Consider the following 25,811-nt stretch of genomic DNA (forward strand, 5'->3'; position numbering starts at 1 on the left):
TTTCACATACAGTCTGCTCAAAACTGTCTGGTAGGTAAGGCCTAGAAAGTCTGGGCAGTCATTCACATGTGTGCCAAACTCATCACAGGCAGCTTCCAAGACCAAAGCCAAGTCACTCACTCATTCAGAAAATAATACTGTCACTATAAAGTAGCAGTTGCACCATACAAACTTTAATATCTAACTCTGGTTCCTTAGCGTGATGTTCAGCAAAATGCAGTGTCAAACAATATCAATTATGGCTAGGACATGTTATTCAATTTTCTCTTGTAATGTGCGTGCTGTGCTACCAGCTTACATTTTGTTACTCTTGCAAATCAGTATATATCCCACACATTTATTTCTATGAATTTCTATTAATTTTGATGCATTGTATGGCAAATACCTACATCAAATGAAGTAGCGACAAAAGGACGGGCACAGCAAACACAACGGTCATGCATAAGTATTACATTCAGATATAGAAGTAGACCCAAAGGGCCACAGGCACTGTTGTATTAAGTCATGACCAGAAGTCCCTGGACCCAGTTAAATTTTTTTTGTTGTTGTTGTAATTGTGTCCCCCCAACCCCCTCCACCCACATAATCTCTCCGCTTGTGCACTGCTTGTTCTGTGACAGCACAAAAATCCATTCCGCTTTCCATTTTGCCTCATAGGTAGGTTCTGCCTGATACTAGTTTCGGGGTGTGGTATTTGTGTAGCCAGACGCTCAGGACATATTGTTTGGGGGTCAAGGACAACAAGTTTTCATGTTTTTATCCTTGGGACAAGTAGGTCCAACCCCCCTGCAACGCAAACCCTTTGGCTGCCAGTTTGCAGTTCCACATTATGGATCAGGGAAGGGCATTCTCTACATTTTAGGTAATTTGTGTCCATATGTTTTTTTTAATTTTTTTATTTTTATTAAGATTTTTGTTTTATTCATACAGGTAAATAAATAAGGCTTCCGGTATACAATGTAAGAACGGAGTTAACATCACTTGTCATACTATGTCAGGATAAAAGGTTTCACTTAGAGGGATCTCCAATATAATATCTAAGCTTTGCCGGAATAGTGACCTCTTGAAATGTTTGTTTGTCCCATGTGCCTAAGTGGGGAAACTGTTTGAACCGTATGTTTGGTGAAGCAAGGTGTTGTATGCCTTCAGGAGCTAAAACTGTGTGAAACTAGGAGGAACAGGGGTGGTGTGACTGCATATGGTGTTCTAGGTATTATGCATTGGGACAAATGTTAGGAGGCTCCGATGGTTGCAGAATGAAGATGGGAGGGGAGAGCGTTCGGTCTAGGGGAGCAGATGTCGGGCCAGTGGGTCATAGGAGGGAATATTGCTTGCAAGAGCTCAGAGCCATCTAGTTTCTAATATGTCAGGGAATAGCGAATCAGTGGACGGTAGAAACTGTAGAGAGCCATGATTTGAATTGGGCGCACAGTCTCAATGAGGCCTAGTGTCATCTTAGGGCTGCTGGTGAAAGTGGGCAAGAATTGTCGCCCAGTGGTTGGAGATGGTAGGCATTTTCTCACTACGCAGAGCCTCTTCCTCTACCGCCCCCCATTTGTTCAGGGCCCCGCTCAAACTCTCAGTTGAGGCTGGGTAGGGTGCTCGTTAGTTTAAGGTTATCGTACGAAATGCCAACAGTAGTGCCAATGTCTCAAAATGGGACTTTATACCCTATGTTTTTTATGTTAAAGATGCCAAGGGCACAAGCTTCCCAGGTGTGGAGAACAGGTAGTTCTGTCACTTCTTTCAGTGTACTGTAGATCATCTACAAGGGGTAGAGACTGCCAGAACGTCATCTGGGCTCTGATGCTAGCCAGTGCCCTTCAAAGGTTGCCTTCATAGAGGTCATCAGGAGAATGTTAAAGGCAAATTCCCAAGTAGTGGACCACCTGTGGGCTCCATTAAAGGGATGTGTGGCCTAGGACAACGTCACATTGGGATGCTTCTGAGTGTAGGGGGTAGACCGTGGACTTGGCCCAGTTAATCCGAAGGCCAGAAACGGTGGCAAATTCTTCCAATGTGTTTGTATAGTGGGGTAATGGACATTCATGTGTCTCTGAGATACACTAACAGATAATCAACATGTAATTAGGTTGTGTATTCAGCCCGGTAGAGGGATACCCCAGTGGTCGCCCTCCCCTTGTAAGCGGGTCGCCACTGGTTCCATCGCCAGGGCAAATAATAAAGGAGATAGAAAGAAGCCTTGTCACATGCCCCGTTGGATGGTGAATGAATTGGAGACCAAAGGGCCCAGCTGCATTCGGTAAGAGTGGTTGTCTTACAGGAGGTGGGTATACACTAGGAGTGGCTTACCAATTCCCATACGGGCTAACACCCTGAATAGGTATTCCCAGGATAGCATGTCAGATGCCTTCTCCAAGTCCAAGATGAGTGCCAAGGCATGGGGGAAAGAAAGTGCGCACCTGGTCCTGGACGTAAAACAGGTGGCGAAGATTTTACAATGTGTTTGGCCCAGGAGCCAAGCCATTCTGGTCTTCCTGTACCAGGGTAGGAACAATCTGGGAGTAGCGACCTGACAGGATTTTGCCCAGTATCTTATAATCTGCCCCTAGTATGCCACTCGGCCAGTAGGAGCCCCGTAGGTTGGGGTCTCAATTCGGTTTGAGAACGAAGGTCAACAGGGACTTCCAGAGGGATACAGGTAGTTGCAAAGCTTCCTCATAGCTTATAGACATGGAGCCAATCTGGATGCAAAAGTGGAGTAATATTCAAGTGGCAAGCCATCTAGGCTTAGAAATGTATTGCAGGCTAGATCTTTGATGGCCTGACAGATCTCTGATGTTTTAATTGGGGTATTTAATTCGTCTGCAGTGGTAACGGGGGTGCATGGGATAGCGATATGTGACTGGAAGTTGGTGAGGGTTGTGAGGGGAGCTGCATCAGGGGCTCTGTATATAAGTGTGTAATATTGGCTAACTTTGTGACAGTGCGCTGCCTGCTTGTGAAATCTCTCCAGACCGGGAGCATATCTCAGTAATAGTGTGGGTGGGGCATTTTTGGGGTGAGAGGCCGATTCCTGCATTGTTAATCAGGCCAGCAGTCATCCTGCCTTATCTCCCTCCTGGTGAGATTTTCCCCCATGGGGAGCGACCGTTGCCCAAGGGGCTGCCTCACCAAACATTACACACACCAATCCAAGGTGCCTAAGTGGTTTCGGCCTAATAGAAATAGGCCGATTTGCCCCCCCGGGGGGGGGGGCAGAAATGGCCTAAAATTTGCCCCCTGGGGAGCGACCCTTGCTCAAGGGGGTCATTTCCCATGTATGTAAATACAAAGAAACACCAAATCCCTGGTGTCTAGTGGGCATTCCTTCAGCCCGATCGCTTCACGATCGTGCTGCAGAAATGCTCAGACATTTAAAGGAAAGGAAAGGTCTTTCCTTTCATTCCTCTGCTTGCCCCCAACCCCCCATCTGAAGAGAAATGCTTTGCATTTTTCTTCCAAACGCGGTGGAAGCTCCGCTTCCAGTGTGACAGAGGTGACCTTTTGATGAGGGTAGCGTACAATTGCGCGCTTACATCATCAGACGAGACTGGGGTGGGGGGGGCAGGCGAGTGAAAGTAGAAGCGATTTCCCCTTCCATCCCTGACATGGGTGTGTGGGTGGGGAACGCTAACGATCCCTTCTTTGATCTGAAGAATCTTGGGTATCTAATTTTTCCCTCTGGACATTCACAGCCCTTGGATTTGCACTTCAAGTGAGTGGTGCCACCTCCTCAACCTACACCCTCACAAGATGTGGATTGCCAGTGTTTTCTTTTAAAATAAAAAATAAAAAAACAGTTTTACAAGTTAAAGCAACATGTACGTGATGTGATCCCATGGCTCGAAGGTTTTGCTTAGACAGTTTTTGTGCTTTCTTATGCTTCTGTACCAACTTTGTGCAGTCAGGGAATGTCATGATTTTGTGAGAGCCATGTTGGACCTCTCAGTCCAATACAGTGAAAAGGATTAAATAAACAATCTTTATAGTTCAAAAAGCGAGCATTCATGGGCCAGTAAGTGGTCCCTGGTAGAAGGGGGAGGTCCCTGCGTCCGTGCCCGGTGTGTTCGCTCATTGAAAAAGCAGGAGCGGAGCTCATCTGGTCTGCTGGGAAGAATTCACATATCCAGGACACACAAAAATTGCTCGAGGTGTGTTTCTTCGATTTCCCCTTGGAGAATCCAGCCAAGCGCAAGTTGTTGTTCCATGCATGACCTTCAGCATCCTGAGCTCTTGCTGCTGTTTCATCTCCCGAACTCTGCAACTTGGGAATGGTAGTATGGACAATTAGCTGTGTCGTGCAGCAGGGAGATGTGACCATTAGCTTTGTCGCGTAGGCTCTCATTATTCTAATGAGACTACTGGATTTTGAGCAGCAAGATCGTTCACAGTGTGGGAGACTGAGTCTGACCCACAGTGGGTGACACCTGTCGCTCCAAATCCAGGTTTTGCTCCGGCTAACTAGCAGTGCCTCGTCTCTCCCAAAAGGTAGAGATGATTGGGCAGCCGAGTGCATGACATATCATACTTCTCAGGGAAGTCGTGGTCACTCAGGTCGCATCCGTTCTCTCATCAACAATTCGGTCTCAGATATAAATGGCAATAAAAGCAGTATAAGTTTTAAAGACTGGTTTAATAAAATGACTGCATTTTAGATAGCAAAGCGTGAGCTGCAATAACCAGAACGACACACCATGACAATATTAAAATGGTGACGATGAGAGTGAAGCATAAGAATAATGCTATCATATTGCCACTGGAATCGATGGACTATTTTCTATCTGAGTCATAATTTGAGCACAGCATGTTAAGCTCTGATCCTGCCCTTCAGGTTCCCCCGGGAGGACATCGACCCTCATACCTCAGCAAAGGCCTGTAGTCTGCGTTAGCATCTGCAGCAAAGCATTCAGCATACAGTCGTGGTTCCCTGGCTGGAATCTCCCTCTTGCCGTGTGATGGGACTAGGAAGTGTTTTTATAATAACACAGCTAATGTTCTAAGAAAATGTCCCTACGTAAGGATGTGTATTTTCTACGAATGTTGGAGACAAAACTTCTACCACGTTCACTGGCAATGTACCAAACTGTATCCTTCACTGAAGCACAAAGTGATCAAGAATGTCTTGTTTGAGAAAACAGTGCTGGGCTAAGCGAAACAGATAGAAGAAATTAAAACAAGACTGTAAAACTGGTTATTGTAAAAATAACATTGCAAAGCCAAATAAAATATATCTAGGTCATAGTGCACAGCGGCCTAGTATATTAAACTAATGTGCATGAAGCTATAGCTAAAATGGCTACACAACAGCTTCTGAGACTTGATCTGGGGGGGGTGGTTTCGAAGATTTTTTGAGTACGGCTACAGTGATATCACCTTCGGTCATTTTAATTTCTAGAGCTTGTTTTGAGGATTGGATAACCTGGAGGATGCAGTCTATGCTAGATTGTCCGCCCTCCAGAAACCCCCTTTGTGCCCCCCACCAGGTACGTTTCCCCAACTGGTAGGGAATTGTCAGTTTGTGGCATGATATTGTCTAGTTTCCACTGCTTGTTCGAGGGGCTTGTCCTTAGCCATCTAGAGAAGTCAGGCAGTAAAGGGGAGGGGGTGCTACCCATAGCCGGTACATTTTGTTGTTGTGTTAGTCCCTGAACCATCAGATTTCAGATCACGGGTGGCACATGCGGCCAGATGAGGCATGTGTAGTCAGATCAGGCAGGATCTTCTAGTGTCCGCAGCACCCCGCTGCTAATTTGATGAGTGCAAGATTGGCCCTGACTAATACACAGGAGATCCCCACAGACAGCTTGGAGCCCCACTGTACCTAGGGGTATATGTCCTGATAACACAGCTCAGAGAAGATAATGTCCAAGCACCTGTAAGTTAACTTTTGCAATAAGTTAGGCTTCTCATGCTTGCACAGATCTCTTTTCTGAGGGCAACAAATCCAGTGGATTCAGAGCGAGGGAACCACCAGGAACTCGTACTCCTGTTCAGTGGGGTATCCACGAAAAACTGTCCCTTCAGTTTACTCCTCTGGAAGTTCAAAATATGCAACTTTGAGCCACCTCCATTAGTCTTCAGGGTCATGGTTGCTTTGAACCATTTGGTGCTCCACACCCAGCGCTCACCAGCAGGTCTCTGAGGCACTGCTAGAGTCATAAGAGAGGAGGGGTGTCCCTTGGACTGGCCGCCAACATGGATTAGGCCACAGCGTGCGCCACTGTCCAGCCTCATTGCATAATTAATTTCAACTTGGTGATTTAAAAACTAGTCACTTGTATACATAAAAAGAGTGAAATTACATGGGAAGACTTTTGAGCATGGCTATAGGGAGATTTAAAGGCCCCAGAGTATTGAAATGCATTAGGTAATACATTAAAATGTCTATTATAGCGATATACAAAGGACAGAAATGAATACAGGTTCATGTGCAAACCTAATTCCCCATGGATAGTTAATACCCCTATGTGTTCATGTTCAGTCCCCACTCCATGCTCCGCAATATTGAACTTGGAAAGTACTCACCAAAACCTTGGTTAGTGGTACTCTCTCGTGACTTTAAGCTATCAGTCCTTGCAAGTGACTGTGAAGAACTGATGAGAGAAAACAAGAAACTCGACTTGTTTGCGAGTGGGGTTAAAAAACGTTAACTGCCGTCTTAAAGGGTAAACTGAAGAAACGTGTCTGCTTCCTCTTACACCTTTTGAGTTAGCCTTAATTTTTTTCCAAAATGTAGACAATTTATGGTATGATCTCCTTTCCATTGTATTAGTAAAGTATCCTATTTAATGGTCTCAAGGAACCTTAAGGCACTGGTATGGTGAATCATTTTGGACATTGAGTATTTTCATCGTTGAGCTGTAAAAGGCACCTCGAATGGTCTCAGTGCTTCAGAATAATAGTTCTTTTTCAGCACAAGATCAGACGCGCTTCTGTGTGTGATCAAGCTTGACTGAAGCTACAAAGTTCCAATGCTGACTTGTTTGTGAATTTCCCTTATGACTAGTGAGTGCCCGGGTATGAACACTGTCAGTAGATTGCTGGTTTTATCTGAATGAATGCGAAGGCTGTCCTCCAAAACCACTGGCTGTAAGCATCTTTTACGCCAGACCCTTTACAGTCTTGAGTTCTAAGTGATGTTTCCCTTCTTTTCTGACGCCACTCTAAAGGATCCAGTTATTATTTTTGCTTTTAATACAAGACCGGCGAAACATTTTTTCTTGTGCAGTGTCGTTTATCCGAAACCTGGATATGCTATTCCTTGAGTGAATTTTCCCCAGAAAAGTGTAATAAGATGGACTAGTGCAGGACCATATTCCTAGATGGTTTTACTAATGTAGAAATATAGACTGAAAAGGACATTAAAAATTATTTGGTGCAGTGAAGAACACAAAGGTTTGGTTGTGAGTCCATCCTGAAAGCAAATACCCTGGAAAAAAACGAAGACATTTCGCCATAGAATATGTCCAGTTATTCAAAGAACCCTTAAAACCTACCCATGCCCCTAAGCTAACCTAACATTCAACGTCTCTCATTTCATGTTTCCAGGACACCAAAGCCCTAAAGGTCTGCCTCTAACTGGAAATTAGACAAAGCTTAATGTAAGATCCCATAGTGTTAAAGTGAAATATTAATCCTTAGTTGCAGTCTCCCAGACTGTCATTACTGTCTTGCATACCTCTGGAAGAACATGGTAGTCCCTTTTGACTTTAAGGGCCCTCATCTACTTCTAATCTTTCCGACTTCAAATCTCATTGATTCAGGTAAATATTCATACCACAGGCATGATTATGGGATGACTCCCATGTCTTTAAAGTACTCGTCCTCCCAAACACATACTTCTGCAGATGTGTTGCTGTAAGACACCGAGACTACTAGCATATGATGACTCTTCAAATTCAGTGTGAAGTTGGCATGTCCTGGACAGGCCTAATTGAGGGCATTTTGTTCTATTTTTATCTCTCTGCCCTGCACACTTTATTGGATTATTTCTTTTGTAGGCCTGGTGTTTGAATAATGATATGATGTGCCTTCAAACATTGGGCTTGTATTATGTTCGTAGTACCAAGTAGCACACATCAGTTTATGGCTTAGCCAAGTTACAATGTATGGTCAATTATAAATATTTAAACATTTAATGCCTTGATGATAAAGCAAAGGCAGTCTAGTTTTCATGTAATATGCCAATAAAATAACGACACTTTATTAACGAACAATGGTCGGTAGTCTTGTGCTTAAATAATTTCTGTATGCATCTGAACTTGTGTAACTAATATTTATTGACTATGCATTAGCCACTCATAGGTAATGCATAGAGTAGAGCATCATCGTCTGGTGTATGAAAAGGCACAAATTAGAGTACGTGAGTAGCTGTGGTGGGCTGAAGAAGTAGGTCCAGAGGCTCCTCTGTACGTTTGCAACATCGAGTTTGCTATTATTGTGTTGCTCACAGTGAACACAAGCAACAACTGTGTCACAGTAGGGAGGCTCGCAACATGATTCAACAACACCTGCATGCCTGAACTAAGTTTCCTCCTCGTGATGTGTACTTTCTTTATACGATTTCTTGTGGACAGAGCTGATTAATGTTTTTTACCTTTGGAAGTGAAGTCTGACCCATTGGAGCTGTACCTAACTTATGCATAGCCTATAAGCACGTCACTTGCAGACTGCTTCTAGTGGTCATTCTGAAAGAGCAGCCTCACTGCAGAGATAGGTTCTGTAAGGCTGTCCATGGAATTGGCTTTGGTTACGGCAGCTTGTGATGTCTCCGAGTTTGAGAGTAATGAGACTACCTGGTTTGTTCTATAGCAGGCGCTGGTGTTTTGGGTTTGACTTCCTCTATTATTGCATCGATGGCCAATCAAGCTTGCAGATTTGTGTGACATTGCATAGCTTGTGTTACCATAAAGGTAGCTTATTTAAATAGCCTGCAGTCCTTGGGAGGGAAAACACCTCTTAAAGATAAAAAATCTGGTAAATCAGGCCCCACGTAGGCTAGGGCGGACCTTCCGATGTGTATCTCGCCGCAGCACAACCACAATCGTGGGTAGGTTTTGGTTTGATGCGAAAAACACGTGGCCACTGTTCACCCTTGTTGTTTAATTGGTACATCTTTTCGTTTTTGAACTTGACCTTTGCAGTAACTCATCACAGTATAACTTATCGTATTAAAACTACCTGCCGCTAAAGCTGTATTTTCTTGCATTCGCTTTTTACATTTTCTGCGTGAACTTTGGAGTAAAAACAACAGCGTCAGTAAAACATTCAGCACAAAAACGTAATTACCTACGCACCAGTTTCAGTGATTGTACCTGTGCGGTTTTAGAAACCAAAACGTTTGTCTGATTGAATTAGATGGCGAGGGAGAGCATGATCTGGCCTTCTTCTGGTGGATGCCTATCTATCACACGTCCTGGATTTCGCAGTGGCAGCTCGACCGGAGAAAAGTGACGACCCAGCAACCTGTTATTTTGAGGCAATCTGCTGCTTCGAATGTTGAGATTGACGAGCACCAGTTTGCAGAGAAATAGTTTCATAGTTCCAGATTATTTATGGAAAGGTATTGAAAATGTTGGTAATGGATGAGTTTTGTCAGGTCCAGTATAAAGAATGCTGCTCATAAAGTATGATGGTCAGTGTGGCAGAGTGTTAATACTGGTCCTTGCACTCGCTAACTTGGATCACACTTACCGTTGACTTACCCTTGCACTGCACTAAATCATTGCTTTTGTGAACTCTAGCATGATCGTCTTTTTTTGCTGTTCCGTTTTAAAAATTCATATTGTTTCTACACACATATTTTGTTCCTTTCTTCATGTCATATCGAACTGGGGTAGGAATTTATTTAACATAAGAAACGTTGATTGATCTTTTGAGTCAACAGCTAAAGTACAGCCACAACCAATTCAGATTGTAGAATTTGGCTTCAGAAGCATTGGTATACCTGGTGAGCGCTGACAATGCAAAGTCTTGGGGCCCCTGTCCTTCAAGATGCAGCCTTGAAGCAAGAGACTTTTTCCTAAGATAGGGCCTCGGCGTGGGTAGCTGGAATCTCTTCTTTATACTGCAAAAGGTTTGACAGATCCTCTACACACAAGATGGGAGGCGCTGAAGGAGAGGGCACCTTCCAGTCCCAGTTTTGACATAGGATAAAATCACTAAAGTAGGTATCTTTCAGATTACTCGTATGTGGGCAAATATATTTCTCTGATAGTGCAGTAGACGTTGCAGCAAAGAAAAGTATATGAAAAACACTGAGTTACTAAGTCAGTGGAGCAACTATTTAAAAAAACAACTTTCTATGAACTCTTACACTTTTTGATTAATTGGTGAAGTGATAATAATGTAAATATGACCCGGTCTCTCATTTATAATTTTTGTGACATTAACCACACACGTTTCTGGGCATTAATACACCTCTTTCTGTCTTTCTGCAAGCTGTGGCAACTTGCAAGTTCCCATGTTTGACTTCTCTTGGCATCAATCAGTCTTTCACCCTTGCAAATCCAATACAACGAATGCCTTTGAATTGGGTAATAAGTCCAGTTTCCAGCGTTATTGTACAGTAGTACGGCAGCAAGGGCTTCAGAAAACATAGGTTAAATCAACATTTCAATCATGTCTGTTTGAGTAAAAAAAAAAAAAAAAAAACCTTTGCTGTGTATTTAGTCATTCATACTCCGAGAGGGGATGCAACCTGCTCTGCTTCTTGCTTCCATCAGAGTGGCAAGCTCACTGGATTTGGTGGTTGGGAAGAAGTGGGCCAACAGAAGACTTCAAGATCTAAAGTACAATGATTGACATGTGATAGAACCTATGCGGCAGAAGATTCATTCTTTTTATTTGAAGATGTGTTCCATACACCCTTGTGCGTTAACTGCAGATTAGTTGTATTAGATGTCTTGTACATAGCACACCCTCCCCCTCAATTCCTTTTAAAATCCCAGGCACTGGTATTAGCCTGTTGATTTGTAGAGATTTCTTAACTGTCCCTTCAGTGTTTCATTTTGTTTCGTTAGGGCATGTGGTGATGTCGTCTGTTTTTTTTTTTTTTTGTTTAAAAAAAAAAAAAAATTAATCGGTTGCATTGAATGTAGGAAATCACTATTGTTTTGGATAAAGTAAGAACAAGGACCCAGTTGTCAAAGTGTATGGACGTGAAGGACATTCAAAAAGCTAAATTATTGAACGCATTCTTCTCCTTGCTGCTTTGTAAGAATTTGCGGTTTATATACAGTTATTGATGGACATAAATTAGGTGTTTGTAAGGTTGAAACGAACCCAAATAAAGGTGAGTAAAGCAGTTGAGCTATGTTAGAGCAGTCCTAAAATGATGAGGGATCATCAAAAGAAAGGTGTAGTTCCTTGGACAACTTGAAGTTTTCCTGGAACACGAGTATTGTCAGCTGCCTGGAGGAACATCAGATGTACTTTGACTTTGTAAAGGTGGAAAACGCGATATATTAATGGCATGTATGCCAGACCTTGACCGATGGGAAATGAATTGGAGCCTGAGAAACTTGTTTGCTGATTTTGTTTTATCATCACTAGATGGAAGCAGTGCTGAATAGATGGAACTGCTTACTTTGACCATAATTCTATACTTGTATTTAGGAAAACTGATACATAGAACAAGTGGTCGGATAGAAGATTATACTAATTTAGTTTCACTGCTTTTATCGGTGGTGCTGGAAAACTGGAATGGAATTATGACCTTTTGAAGATGACGTCCAATATCTGCACCCAAGTTCATAGTTTGTACACAATCAAATCTAGTCCTTTATAAAACCTTGTTCCTAAGCAGGCTTGGAATGAAGTGTTAAAAGAGCAAAGACAAGCATCAATCAAACATATATAAAGCAAGGTAAATCACCCATGAGGGTCTTGAGATGCTGACAATGTTGGCTGTTCCGTGGTGGTTTCATCGTTGGAACATCCAGATCTTGAGTTGTTTCCTGAATTGCTGGAGCAGGTGTGTGGTCCTGAGGTGCAAGGAGTGGTCGTTCCAAGCCTTTGCTACCAGGTGCGAGAAGGAGCGTCCTTCACTGTTGGTTCAGCAGATCTGTGGGATGTCTGTGAGGGAGAGGGAGGTGGATCTAAGGTGTCTAGTGGGTGGTAAAGTGTTTATTTTATTTTATTTTTTTATATGTATGTAGGACCTTAGTTGTGCAGGGCTTTGTAGGTGTGGGTCATCATCTTGAAGTGGCATCTCTTCTGAAACAAGAGCCAGTGTAGTTTCTTAAGATGTTGGTACTTCTGAATTCATAATGCAGAGAAAGGTGCCTTGTGGCTAGGTTGAGAGGCTGGGAAATGTATGGCTACATGGACACAAATGTAATTGGCAGGAAAACTGGAGATAAGCTGTACTGGTCTAAATCACTGCTGCTTTTCTTACTCCACTTTGGTATTCTGTGTCTCCACTTGGATGACGAGAACACCCACAACAGTGGGTCTGCTGGATCTTTCTTGACTGATTGTACAGTATCTTTAGCAAGAAGTCAATAAAAAAAAACTGTAATATTTCAGCATTAGACAGTGGGAGAGTGAGGATAAGAGAGGATAAGATTTCTGTCAAATCCCCTTTCAGAGTGCCACAAGGCACTCAGGGGTTACTGGGCCTAACGGTGGGGATTGAGACCTTTACTTCTGATGTCCAGGGCCCAACCTACTATGGATCCTGTGCAACTGAGCCAAGTACCTCTTCTGCACTTTACTCTCTGTGGTAGATGTTAACGACCAGTTGCAGGTGGGGGTACAGATTTGGGAACACTACTCTAAACTCAAAGATCATGTAGCTATAAATGAATGTCCAGAAAAATACTTGTTTTTAGAATTAAAAAAATATTTTATTTCTAGCTCCTCTTATTCAAAATGAGGTTAGAACATTTAAAGACATCAACACATTCCCCTCCCCCTACCCCCCCCCCCCCACCTGAGTTTGGGGAATCTACTGTTTCAATGGAAAATCTGTGTCCCACCCACTCCTTGCATTGTGATTGGGATTATTCCCCATTCACTGGATGCTTCACCCAGGAAATACACACCAGCAGGCCTTGACTCAAGAGTCCACTCCAACCTTTAGCAAACAGTCAAAAAACTATCTTGACGCTGCAGCGCTCTTAGCAGTGTGTCCCCCAGGACCGAGTAGGCCTGTACTCTGTCTTTCTCTCTCCAACAGAGAGGAAGCACCTTCAATGGTGCCCAGTCTGTGCGCACTCTAAAATCTCCAGTCCTGTTCAGTGAGTCAGCTGCATGCAGGAGACTAGACAGCACTCTGACGTAGACTCTCCTCTGAGCCTGCGTAGTCTGCTCTGGCAGGGATCAGAGGTGTTTTGTTCTCCTCCTGCAAGGTAAGTTTACATTTTCCCCAGAAAAGGGTGACTGGGTGTGATGGGATGAAGAATTGATTCTGATGCTCCTCAACCTGATCGCAGTGATGAGGTAAGGCATCAGCGGTGTCCTCGTGCAGTCCATGGGGTCATGTAATTTGCAGTCCTTGTTGCTCCTCATTACCCAGGGGTCACCACATTTCACAGTTCTGTGGTTATGGCCTGATTTGCAAGGCACAATTGTTTCTAGCAACCCCTCATAGCATACAGGTTTGCTCACCACTGCCACTCAAAGTGACTGCTTCTGCCCCTCTGTAGTCTGCACCACAGTGGTCCCTCCCGGCATACGCGATTGCCGCTACAGTCCTGTACAGGATTCAGCACTCTTTGAGGTGAAGTATCTTCCACCCCTCTGTAGTCTGCACCACAGCGGTCCCTCCCGGCATACGCGATTGCCGCTGCAGTCCTTTACAGGATTCAGCCCTCTTTAATGTGAAGTATCTTCCACGGCGGCCCCTCCTGCTGGCATACGAGGTCGTTGCAGTGGTGCTGTACAGTCTTCATCCTTACTGCATGGTGCTTGTGCCACGACTGTAGGAAAATGCCTCTCATGGCATGGTTAACCCCTAACCTTTTGCCTTTTGTTGATGCCAGTTATGATTGAAAGTGTGCTGGGATCCTGCTAACCAGGCCCCAGCACTAGTATTCTTTCCCTAAACTGTACCTTTGTTCCCACAATTGGCACAGCCCTGGCACACAATCCCTTGTAACTAGTACCCTTACTACCAAGGGCCCTGTGGCCAGGGAAGGTCTCTAAGGGCTGCAGCATGTATTATGCCACCCTGGGGACCCCTCACTCAGCACATGGACACTGCCTCACAGCTTGTGTGTGCTGGTGGGGAGAAAATGACTAAGTCGACATGGCACTCCCCTCAGAGTGTCATTCCCTCAACCCACTGCTTGTGGCATAGGTGTCACCCCTCTAGCAGGCCTTACACCCTAAGGCAGGGTGCACTATACCACAGGTGAGGGCATAGGTGCATGAGCACTATGCCTCTACAGTGTCTAAGCCAAATCTTAGAGATTGTAAGTGCAGGGTAGCATTAAAGAGTAAATGGTCTGGGAGTTTGTCAAACACGAACTCCACAGTTCCATAATGGCTACACAGAAATCTGGGAAATTTGGTATCAAACTTCTCAGCACAATAAATCCACACTGATGCCAGTGTGGGATTTATTGAAAAATGCACACAGAGGGCATCTTAGAGATGCCACTGTATACCAGTCCAAACACCAGTGTTAGGTTGACCAGTTCCTGCCAGCCAACAACAACCAGACTGGTTTCCGGCCACATGGGGTGAGTGCCTTTGTCACTCTATGGCCAGGAACAAAGCCTGCACTGGGTGGAGGTTCTTCTCAGCTCCCCCTGCAGGAACTGTAACACCTGGCGGTAAGCTTCAAAGGCTCCTTCATGCCTGTTGTTACAGTCCCCCAGGGCATCCCAGCTAGTGGAGATGCCCGCCTCTCAGGACACAGCCTCCACTTTTGGCGGCAAGTCCAGAGGAGATAATGAGAAAAACAAAGAGTCACCCACCAGTCAGGCCAGCCCCTAAGGCAGAGGTCTTGAAACTGGGGGGCCTCAAGTGGTCCTGGGAGGGTGCAAGACTCTGGCCAAAAGAAGCATTATACAGGTAACAAGCCTTTGTTTAAAGCAAAAGCAGTTATTGCAATTTTAAAAGGGTAACAGTACTTAACTGCAATATTTAAATAGGTCTAGACATATTTAAAATTTTCATCTTTATAAAATAATTGTGAAAAATTCTGAAGGGGGGGCCCAATGATTTTTATTTTTCAACTGGGGGGGGGCATGGCATTAAAAAGTTTGGAGACCACTGCCCTAAGGTGTCCTGAGCTGAGGTGACCACTGCCTTAAGAAATCCTCCATCTTGTTTTTGGTGGATTCCCCCAATAGGAATAGGGATGCCCCTCCCAATGTCCCCCAGACCTAAACACACCCCTAAATTGAGTATTTAGGGGCTACCCTAAACCCAGGAAATCAGATTCCTGCAACCTGAAGAAAGGAGAAGGACTGCTGACCTGAAAGGCCCACAGAGACGGCGGAGACAACAACTGACTTGGCCCCAGCCCTACAGCGACGCATCCAGCGGGACCAGCGACCTCTGAGGACTCAAAGGACTGACCTGCACCTAAAGAACCAAGAACCAACACCTGCGCCTAAAGGTCCAGAAACAAAAGCAAAGAAAGCAACTTTAAAGAGACTTCAACTTCCCGCCAGAAGCGTGATTCTTCCCACTCTGCACCCAACGCCCGACTCAAGTTCAGGACAACCAACACCGCAGAGAGGACTCCCAGGGGACTCCAATGACGTGAAAACCCTTAGTCGACCTCCCTGCACCCCCACAGCGACGCCTTAAGAGAGGATCCAGAGGCTCCCCTGACTGCGGCTGCCTGGTAACAAAGGAACCTGACGCCTGGACCAAGCACTGCACCCGCAGCCCCCAGGACCGAGAGGAACCACCTACCAGTGCAGGAGTGACCAACAGACGGCAGTCATCCTAGCTCAGTTGGTGGCTGGCCCTAGAAGCCCCCCTGTGCCCTGCCTGCATCGCCAGAGTGACCCCCGGATCCCTCCATTGTTTTCAACGACAAACTCAACACCTACTTTGAACACTGCACCCGGCTACCCTTGTGCCACTGAGGGTCTGTTTTGTGTGCCTGTCTGACCTCCATTTCTCTCCATTCCCCCCCTCCCTGTGCTATACAAAAACCCCCTAGTCTGCTCCCTGAGGACACAGGTACTTAGCTGCTAGCCGACTAGAACCGGAGCACCCCTGTTCCCCATTGGCGCCTATGTTATTTGGGCCGTCCATGGGACCTCTGCACCTGACCGGCCCTGTGTTGCTGGTGCAGTAGCTTTGGGGTTGCCTTGAACCCCCAACGGTGGGCTGCCTATGCCCAGGAGACTGAACTTGTAAGTGCTTTACTTACCTGAGAAACTAACTATTACTTACCTCCCCCAGGAACTGTTGATTTTAGCACTGTGTTCACTTTAAAAATAGCTTATTGCCATTTTTGCCAAAACTGTGTACATTACTGCTTTAATTCAAAGTTCCATACTTACCTGTGTGAAGTACCTTACAATTTATGTACTTACCTAAATTCTGAATCTTGTGGTTCTAAAATAAATTAAGAAAATAATATTTTTCTATATAAAAACCTATTGGCCTGGAGTTAATTCTTTGAGTGTGTGTTCCCATTTATTCCCTGTGTGTGTACAACAAATGCTTAACACTACCCTCTGATAATCCTACTGCTTGACCACACTACAACAAAATAGAGCATTAGTATTATCTAATTTTGCCACTATCAACCTCAAAGGGGAACCCTTGGACTCTTACTTTGAGATAGTGTATATACAGAGCCAGCTTCCTACAATGACTATCTTCCTGGCCTACGGGGGATGCGAACCTCAATCTGCACACCGGCAACAACCCATTTGGTACAGTAGCCATGTCCTCGCACTGGGAGGCCACTCAACAGGGCTCCTCACTGGACCTCACTCCCTCCACTCTTCTCCTCTTAATCAAAAGTCACACTGGTCTTAGCAAGTAGGTAGGCACTGGTGCATCTTCGTCTTCCTGGGTTATGTCCCCTTACCCAGCAGGGAAACTAGCAGACCTTGCCCCTCCAGTCCTGGTCACAGAAAGAAGTCTTGCAGAACGTCCCTTTCTTTACACAGCTCATCTGGCTGCTTGGCAGGCAACAGTTTTAGATGTCTCCAACTGCCTCTTCTTATAGCCTATTTCCATTCACCAAATGTGATTTAAATCCTAGGTCTTTGAAGTTTTGTTGGGGTTCAGCTTATCAGCCCCATCTCCTGCCTGAGAAGTGTCCTGGCCTCCTTGTGATCACTTACGGAATCAAAGAGCACCCTTTGAAGTGTGCAGGGGGAGTCTTTCTCCCTTCTTCATTGTGTCCCACAAGTCTTTGCTGGGGTTTGGGGGGGGGGGCAGGGGGCTACAGCTGGCATTATTGGAACTGCTTTCCACAAGAAATGAAAACAAAACCTCTAGTTGATTTAAACATTTTTAAGTAATGATGTTATAGACATGCTAGTTTGTATCTGGCCAGAAATTAGTTTGAATGTTGGTGGTGTGGGTGCCTAGTTGAAGTTTTTGGTTTAATCTGCACCAACTCTGTAGGAGCCTATAAATGCAACAATGCTGTGCAACCCTCCTTATAATTTTCTTATTTTTCCCATTTTATTATTTTCATCTCTGTTTTAAGGAATAGTACTAGTTTTGGCTCATTTCAAACAGCCAAGAAACTGCGCGAGGAAAAAAATGACTGAAGGAGCCTATTTCTAAAAACATTACAAGAAATTGACTCTCCCATCTCCAACATAACACAATGCAACTTTGGCTCCTCAGCCTTTGCTATTGCAAGACCAAAAGACAAGTTGATCAGATCAAGTTGATGATTAAGAGGGAGTATTTAGAGCTTAGAGACTGATTTTCTCTTTGGGGAAGGAAAAGTTGTAAAACGTGCTCTAAGCCCCTCTCTCTGCTTCACTCCCGGATAAGGTGAGCTCTTATTGTGCCATCCAAAAGAAGAGTAATTGTATTTTTCATGGAGAGCTGAATTCTTTGTGGGGGAAAACATCTTTTTTTGCCCATTCTCTTGTGAACGCTTCAACAAGGAACAGATATTTACAATATCCTAGTAACTACTGGACTCTGAGCAATCTTTTCACCTAAACCCTCAGAATTACATCCATATTGAGTCCCAATGTGGTGCCATGCTCAGCCTTTGTGGCCACAGCCATTTAGAGATTGGTGAGCTTAATGCTGCCAGTTGACAGGTGTTGATTGTTCTAGGTTTGCTTCAGCACTCCTGATAATGGGTACTCAGCTTCCACCCTGCTGTGCCAAGCCATAGCAGCAGCATACTGTTTCAATAGGGAGTAAAAATTAGGTTGAGGGTTGACTAACACTTTACAGTTGACACACAATGTGTGATTAGAAACACTCGTTCCCCTAGAGGTGCTGAGTCACCCTGCAGAACTAGAGGTTAGTAGAAATATAGTACCCAGAGTTGTAACGAAAACTGCCTCCCTTTCGCATAACTAGCCAAACATCTACTTACAGATAGCAGCACACATTTCCCAACACTACCCCATGTAAAGCAAAGGATGTTGGTTTAGATCCTGGCAACATAAACATGGTCTGCATTACACTAAACTTTACTAACACTTTTTTGGGGGGTGGGGTGGGGGGGGGGGTAGGCGTGTAAGATGCAACTTTGTGCTAAATGGTATTTTGTTGTTGTAGTATTAAATTGGGTTGAGTTTCAAGAAAGGCAAAGCAGACCGCCTTCCAGGATGACGCCACATCTATATCCATATCCTGGTTGTTGAGGGATAAGTAGTGCTAAACAAATAGGGTTCATTAGCAGGTGCCAACACATCGGGTCAGTGTGTGTTTGATTTATTTATTTCCATCTATCAAACATGACCTGCTGCACCCTGTTGGGTATCTTTACCCCGAATTGCCACATTTGTACTCCCAAGGTTAAGCTGGCACCATTGGAGGATGTCTTTCTCTGATGCAACATGGTGTAGATGATGGTAGAGTGCCTACTTCTGGACTTTGATGCATCTGAACACAAGGAATTGGCTTTGTTTTGTGACCGGTTACAGACATTCTTAGTACTCCCAGCCACTTCAAGTGTTTCACCAAATGCTTAACGGGTTTTGGCAACCTGTTTACAGCGCTGAGCTATTTGTAAAGAAATACAATTGCTGAGAACTATGACTTCACACCTGCACTGGTACTTCGTGTAACTACAGAGTGTTGAGGTTCACATCGAATATTTGACCGGCAAAGATCATCCAGCACACTCAAATTGTAGAATGTAAGATTGACGTTGAAAACTTTTCAATCCCAAATACACAGTAAGTTGTTTTAGATTTTGACAGATAGCACTCCAGTTTTGATCAATTTGAACAAGCAAGGTGAACACACAATCTGTCCCTCTCTTCAGGCAAGTGCAGTAGATTTGACTTTGAACAGTAAGGGGCAGGTCCCTCCTAATAAAACAGATCCTCAGGGCCCACAACCACATTGCAGATCCATGCAGCTTAGATTGGAGAATAGCCACTCATGAGAACTAGGGTCTTTGCATAGACGACCCCTTGACTAGTGTCCACAGCCATGATTAGTAGTGTCCACAGATGCATTATGTTTTCATACATTAAGTTCCCCCACAAACAACTAATTTCATAAGTGGTCAGGAAATGCATACAGTTTCACATGACATAACAGGCATGGTTCAGGCACACGTGGTTCTTGCGCCCGATACACATGCCCCATGGATACTGTGAAGTTGCCAGCATAGCTGCATATCATGTGCGCTGAGCTTGGCAGCTTGGCTTCTGTGCTTTGAAATTCAAGGTAGCCAAGATGATGCATTAACTTAGCTCAGGAAGGCAATCCTATGAAGTTGCTATGCTGCAGTGTTTGAAATATTGTGTCTGCTTGCGTCTTAAAAGCAGTTTGTGCTTTAGAAACACCTTTCATCGCTTCTTTTGAAGTTATTTTGTAATACCTGTTGCAATTGCTAGAAGTGCTCTTGAGTTATCAATCTCTTAAAGTTCACTTCTAATCAGCGTACCTCAAGACCAAGAAAAATCTGGCCCTCTTCAGGGTGTCAATTATGTATGCTTCTCTGGAGGTACTCTAGCTAACTCACCATTCTAGATCACACATCAGGCGCATGTTGAAGCTAAATACTTACTAAGCAACTCCCACTGTTAACACTGTTAAATTGAGAATTGGAATCTGGAGTGAGCTTTCTTAATTGTGTTGGTCTTTGTGTGCTGATAGTGAGATTAAACATCTGTTGTTGCAATAGCTGCAGTTATCAAGCCATTCATACATGGTTTAGTCTTCTGTCTTGAGTAGACTATACATTCTTAGTAGGAAGTGGGGTTCTGGATGAGTAGAGATTATTTGGTGGGAAAGTTGAAGGGAGTAGTTAGAGTACAGAGGTGGGAGGGGAGCACTGTTTAAGTGGGTTTATTGTGTTAATTCTGTTTTCACTTGCAGGTGTCAGCATATGAACATGGCGCAGGAAACCAACCCCGGGCAAGCACCGATGCTGTGCTCCACGGGCTGCGGGTTTTATGGTAACCCGCGGACAAATGGCATGTGCTCTGTGTGTTACAAGGAACATCTCCAGCGCCAGAATGGGAGCAGTGGCAGGATCAGCCCGGCAAGTAAGTACATTTTTCAGCATCCCCTCACTTTTAAGAGTAATCCTGAGGTTCCCAGGGTTGGCAGTAATATTGCACTCTGCTGCTTGCATCTTTGGGGGACTGTTTCTACCTACCTGTGAATTTTGATTGAATGTTCAGGGGAATTACCTGATTTAGCAGTTCACAACATGTATGTCTTGGTAACTAAGTCAAATTGCAAATGAACAGCAGAGCCAACTCTTGACTTTGCAGAACACGTTGACATGTGGGGCCTAATCTAGGAATCATGCTATCAGTCTTGCTGCACCTATGAAAAAGAGGAAGTCTTCAAATTATTCCATTCCAGTGAAGACATCTATTTATTTAGCATACATTTTGCAGTAGCCTTTGCTGCCTGTATCACGGAGGCCTCTTTGAAGTGCACTAGGGGTTTGGGCACAGCTCCCAGGCCATCCTGTCAAAGGGAGAAGATACCCTGCCCACAACCCAAGACCCATTGTTCCCGTCTTGGGAGCCGTTTATACCTCACCACAGGAAAACCATCAAGCTGCCAGTTAAGTTGAATACTTACAGATAGACTTCTAGAGGCTTTAGGCAAGCAAAGGTACATTTTCTAACATACCATTTCTGTAATGGGCAAAATTCGACTTTACTATTACATTGAAATGTTTCTCTAGCTGTTTCCTAAGTGGAGATAACATTTATTAAACTTAATATTGTATCCCAATGTTTTGTGTGAAATAACCAACCCAGCTAAAGAGAAAATAGCTTTGCGGCAATACTGTATGGAGATGCTTAACATTAAACATTACATGACCTACTTTTAAATATCACAAACTCTGTCCTAATGGGTTACTTAGGAATGACCTATAAGCGTTGTCAAGGAGGGTTTTATTCCTGTCAGAAGGGTTATTTTGACAGTTCGGAATTGCAGTTGAACCCTACAGCACTGTGCTACACATGGCAGGCCTTCAGTCATGCTTGTCCTGTCACTGTATTGGGTGGTACAATATGTGCATAGCTGACAAGTTTTGTGTTTGAGTATGGGTGACATTTCTGTAGTTTCACTGTACATGTGAGTGCCGTTCTACTACCAAATGTGCAAGACTTTCTCATGAGTAAAACCAAGCACTTGAAGCAGGTTGCCAAGTTGGAAAAAACTGAATGTCAAAAGAACATTTCTTCCTGGTAGTCTAATCCGTCCTGATGCATCCTTTTAACAAAAGCCATACTCATGGTTGTTTGACTATAATGTTGCCCTAAACATAATAGCTGTATTACTTTTAATCTAGGAGGTGGGGGTGGAGGCAGGGAGGGGGGGGGGGCGGCGGGGGTTTACAGTATAATGTTACAGTATAAATTTCATTAATATAAACAACTCACAACTAACCGGTCCCGGCTTAGATCTCTGTAGCAATGCACCACTCATCGACCTGGGCGCAGCTCAAACTGCACAGGCTGACAGCATTTTGGTCTGGTAATGTGAATAGGAGCACTAACCTGCTACTTGGCTGGTCTGTGTGTGCTGCAGCTCACTGGTGATATTTAACTTACAGGTGTGTACGGGGGTTTTGGCACTTTAGGTACCATATACTAGAGACACATAGGTAGGTTACATGTGCCAATCAGGAGTATATCCATTTTACTACGTAAGGAAGGTGGAGCACAAGCACATTACCACTGGCTAGCAGGATTAAAGTGCAAAGAGTTCTGTAGCCGGCAAAAAGAAATTGCTGTGACCCTGCAGATAGGGTACATGTCCAGCATATGGTGATGCAGAAACTGAACTAGAAAATAATGTAGACTTTTAAGATCACATGTAAATGCAAAACTCATGTTGCTGGTCCGTATACCCTTGGTTCCCAAAGAGTTTGAAGTGCCCATGGTATTGGAACTGACTGGGGCGTTTTTTTATTTTAAATTATGAAACCCAAAAGCCTGTACAGTGGTACAGTGTGAGCCTCACTCTTTTCCAAGCAAGTCCAGCTTAGCCGATTACTTGCTGTAACCTGCTTCTCCAGCATAAGGTCCTCCCAGAATGTTGTGTACTGTAGCTGCATTAGGTCTCTCAATGCAAGACAAATCCTTACTGTGATGAATTCAGTAATCCATCTTCCATTCTCAGGTTATTCTTTTTGTCCATCACACATGAACAAATATTGAGAATGAAGAACAAAGCTTAATTTAACAGTCGTTGACTATGAAGGATAAAGAAGGGAGTGGTTTTATATTATGTGAGGGTGACACTGTATGCAGAACAAGTGTTTTCTTCAGAAGAGGGTCATCAGTCTGGTAGGAGTGACAACTTGTCATAAAAACACAAAAGCTGAGGTCAAGGCAAATACCTTCCCTACTGGGTTCAGTAACTTCTGCATTTCATTGTTCCAAATGCATAAGTGCTTATGAGACTGCTTCAGCACTGCCTACTGGATTGGAAGGAACAACAATTTCGATGATAAATTTCAGCTTTCAATAGAAGTGAAACCGTCCCTATTGCGGTGCAATAGGGAGAGCCTGCTTCAAGGTGCTATGCTTCTAAAAAAAAAAGATCTACGAATCCCTAAAGTTCTGCTGAAGCTTTGATAATCTCGGGCAGTAATGATTCTTTTTGCTTCTGAATGGCCCAGACAGAAATGCTTTCACTACAGCTGCCTCTAAAATCACATGTGAGACTTCACTGCCAGCTGGACCTGCTAACCAGTTCAGAGTCCGCTGTTTCAACCTGAAATCTCTGAATTTGGCCCTATGTTTCCTGTAATCTGAGTTTATGGCCACCTAAATCTCAGGGATGTGGAATTCCTATCACCCAATGCCGAGACATATTGTTTGGGGTCAAGGGCAACAAGCTTTCGTGTTTATTTTGTCTTTGGGGCAAGTAAGCCAAACCCCCTGCAGCATAAACCCTTTGGCTTCCAGTTTACACGGAAGGGAACTGTCTGTAGTTGAGGTAATGTGTGTCCATATGTTAATGCTGTTTGAACTTGTATTTATGTTTCATTAATGAAAAGCCTTTATTATTAGGGTGAGCGCTGTAAATAAATGTTTTAAAAGTCACACTGCCTTATTTAGTGGTTCCAGTAAAAAAAAGAAATATATATATATATATATATATATATATATATATATATATATATATATATATATATATATATACACACACACGTTTGAAAAGTTTAACAATATGAGGCTAAGTATAATGATATGAGGCTAAGTATAATGATCCCAGAATGCTCTCTGATTGTATGCAGATGTTTGCATAAGCTTGTAAGCAAGAGTGATGATTATTTGTTTTTCTAAATAAAATGTTCAGAAAAAATGCAAGTAGGAAAAAAACGTTTCACTACTATGAAATGTTAGGTGCTATTTCTTTGAAGCGTGATTTAGTAAAATGTTGATGCATGCTAGTATTTCCCAAAAATATTCCCTATGGAAAATCAGTGTAACCATTTTCAACAAGATTATGTGAAGCATGAAAATAAACAAGCACTGGCAAAGCCAACCGATCCAACATATTTTGTGAGTCTTTTGGTTTTGTCAATACGTGTCTTGTTTTGACATGGCTTTTGTAACACTCTATTGTTGTAGGAGCTGCCAGGCCCTTACCATTGTAAAAAAACACTGGTAAAAAGAAAAAAAGGGGTTTGGTCTCAAAAAGCGCCCATTGCACCAGTGGTGTAACAAAGGCCTCTCAGCCCTCCTCCAGGGGGACCCCCTCAACACGGCACCATCCCTGAGTGAATGACTTTCGTTACACCACTGATTGCCACAGTAGTTCCTAGCACTGAATAAAACTACTTTGTGTGCCAAAATGCTGCTTGTGGAAGAGCAGAACGTGATCACTCACAGTAAAGCCGGCCAATAGGTAGAGAGAAATAGAAGTTTAATGAAAACAAAATGTCTTTGATAACAGCAGGCCTAATTGGGGACCCCATTCTTCAAGAAAGCCATTAAAGTGCACCCATGGTATATGTCGTTGAATTAGTGGTTTCCATAAATTCACAAGAACTTACAGAAGTAGACCAAGAAATCGTACTCCTAGAAAATATTTGTGAACTGTATTTTAGCACGAGCAAATATGCATGTGTAGATTTGCTGATGTGAAAATCTGTTGAGCCTTTATAAGTTCACTTTCCCTCCAACCGCTTTTTTCCCAACCCTGGAACAACTTCTACTTCTGCCATTGTTAGGAGCAAATTTCAAATCTTTCTTATAATGGGAAAAGATTAGAGAAGAGCTGCTTGAAACCCCTAAAACATGCAAGTTAGTATGTTTGCAGACTCAAAGGCATTCCTCCCTGGAAGTATTGCTTACTGCTTTCTCCAGATGTAGATTTGTGGAAAGGTGTCAAAATAGGGAAAGTGCTGTAGTAGAGATTGAAATTGCAAGTATTCAAGCCCTACCAAAGTGGTTTCCCTGGCATAATTGGAGAGGCTATTATCAGAGCTCTTACATAATGAGATTGCTGCCATAGTGCAGAGGCAATCAATGATACTTTCTTATTCAAGTGGAAGAGGTTTTGCTTACCGTACTAGCAACAAGAATATGGATCCTGTCACATGCCAAGAGGAAGTGATCATTCTATGTCTGTTTTATCTAGGTCAAGCTCCGCTGCAATTGTCTTTCATTAAAGTTTATCTTGCAGCAGTAACAGCACACAGGAAGGGACCTCATCAAACCTCATTTTTTTAATGGTCCCAGTCATTAAAAAGTTCCCAGAAGGCTCGGCGGAAGTATTCCAGACGTAGTGTTATCTTCCCCTTAACTGGTCAATCTGGTTCTTTCTAAATTCATGGGATCTCTATTTAAACCCACTTCTGGGGCTTCATTGCCGCATCGGACTTAGAATACAGCTTTCTTGGTGGCTGTAACATCACTATGTAGAGTTGGTAAGCTTCAGGCTCTGTCAGTAGTGAACCGTACACTATATTTGTCTAATAGTTTAGTCATGGGAACCATCACCTCATTTCCTAAGGTAGTTTCAGAACAACTAAATTATTATACTTCTGGTCTTTAGTTGTAATCTGACTACTCCAGCAGAGCATGCATGATATTTAACTTACAGGTGTGTACGGGGGGCTCTTTAGGTACACGTTCAGAAAAGTCTATATTTCTGTCAAAATAAGAGCAAATCGCTAATGAGATCTAATCGACTTTTTATTAATGGCAGTATCATCCATACAGTTTAGCTACCTGTCAACAATC

The 25,811-nt window shown here is 43.6% G+C and overlaps 1 protein-coding gene across 6 annotated transcripts in view; it reads left to right on the forward strand.

The window, feature by feature from the left end:
- ZFAND6 (zinc finger AN1-type containing 6) overlaps window positions 1–25,811 on the forward strand; it is a 136,468-nt gene that overhangs the window by 14,934 nt on the left and 95,723 nt on the right. For all 6 annotated transcript variants that reach the window (XM_069222987.1, XM_069222986.1, XM_069222985.1 and 3 more), the window contains exon 2: window positions 20,461–20,630. In XM_069222987.1, coding sequence (XP_069079088.1) covers window positions 20,471–20,630 — 160 coding nt within the window. In that variant the 5' untranslated portion in view covers window positions 20,461–20,470. The remainder of the gene's footprint in view (window positions 1–20,460; window positions 20,631–25,811) is intronic.

Source organism: Pleurodeles waltl, chromosome 3_1 (genome assembly GCF_031143425.1).
Source record: "Pleurodeles waltl isolate 20211129_DDA chromosome 3_1, aPleWal1.hap1.20221129, whole genome shotgun sequence".
Lineage (NCBI taxonomy): Eukaryota > Metazoa > Chordata > Amphibia > Caudata > Salamandridae > Pleurodeles > Pleurodeles waltl.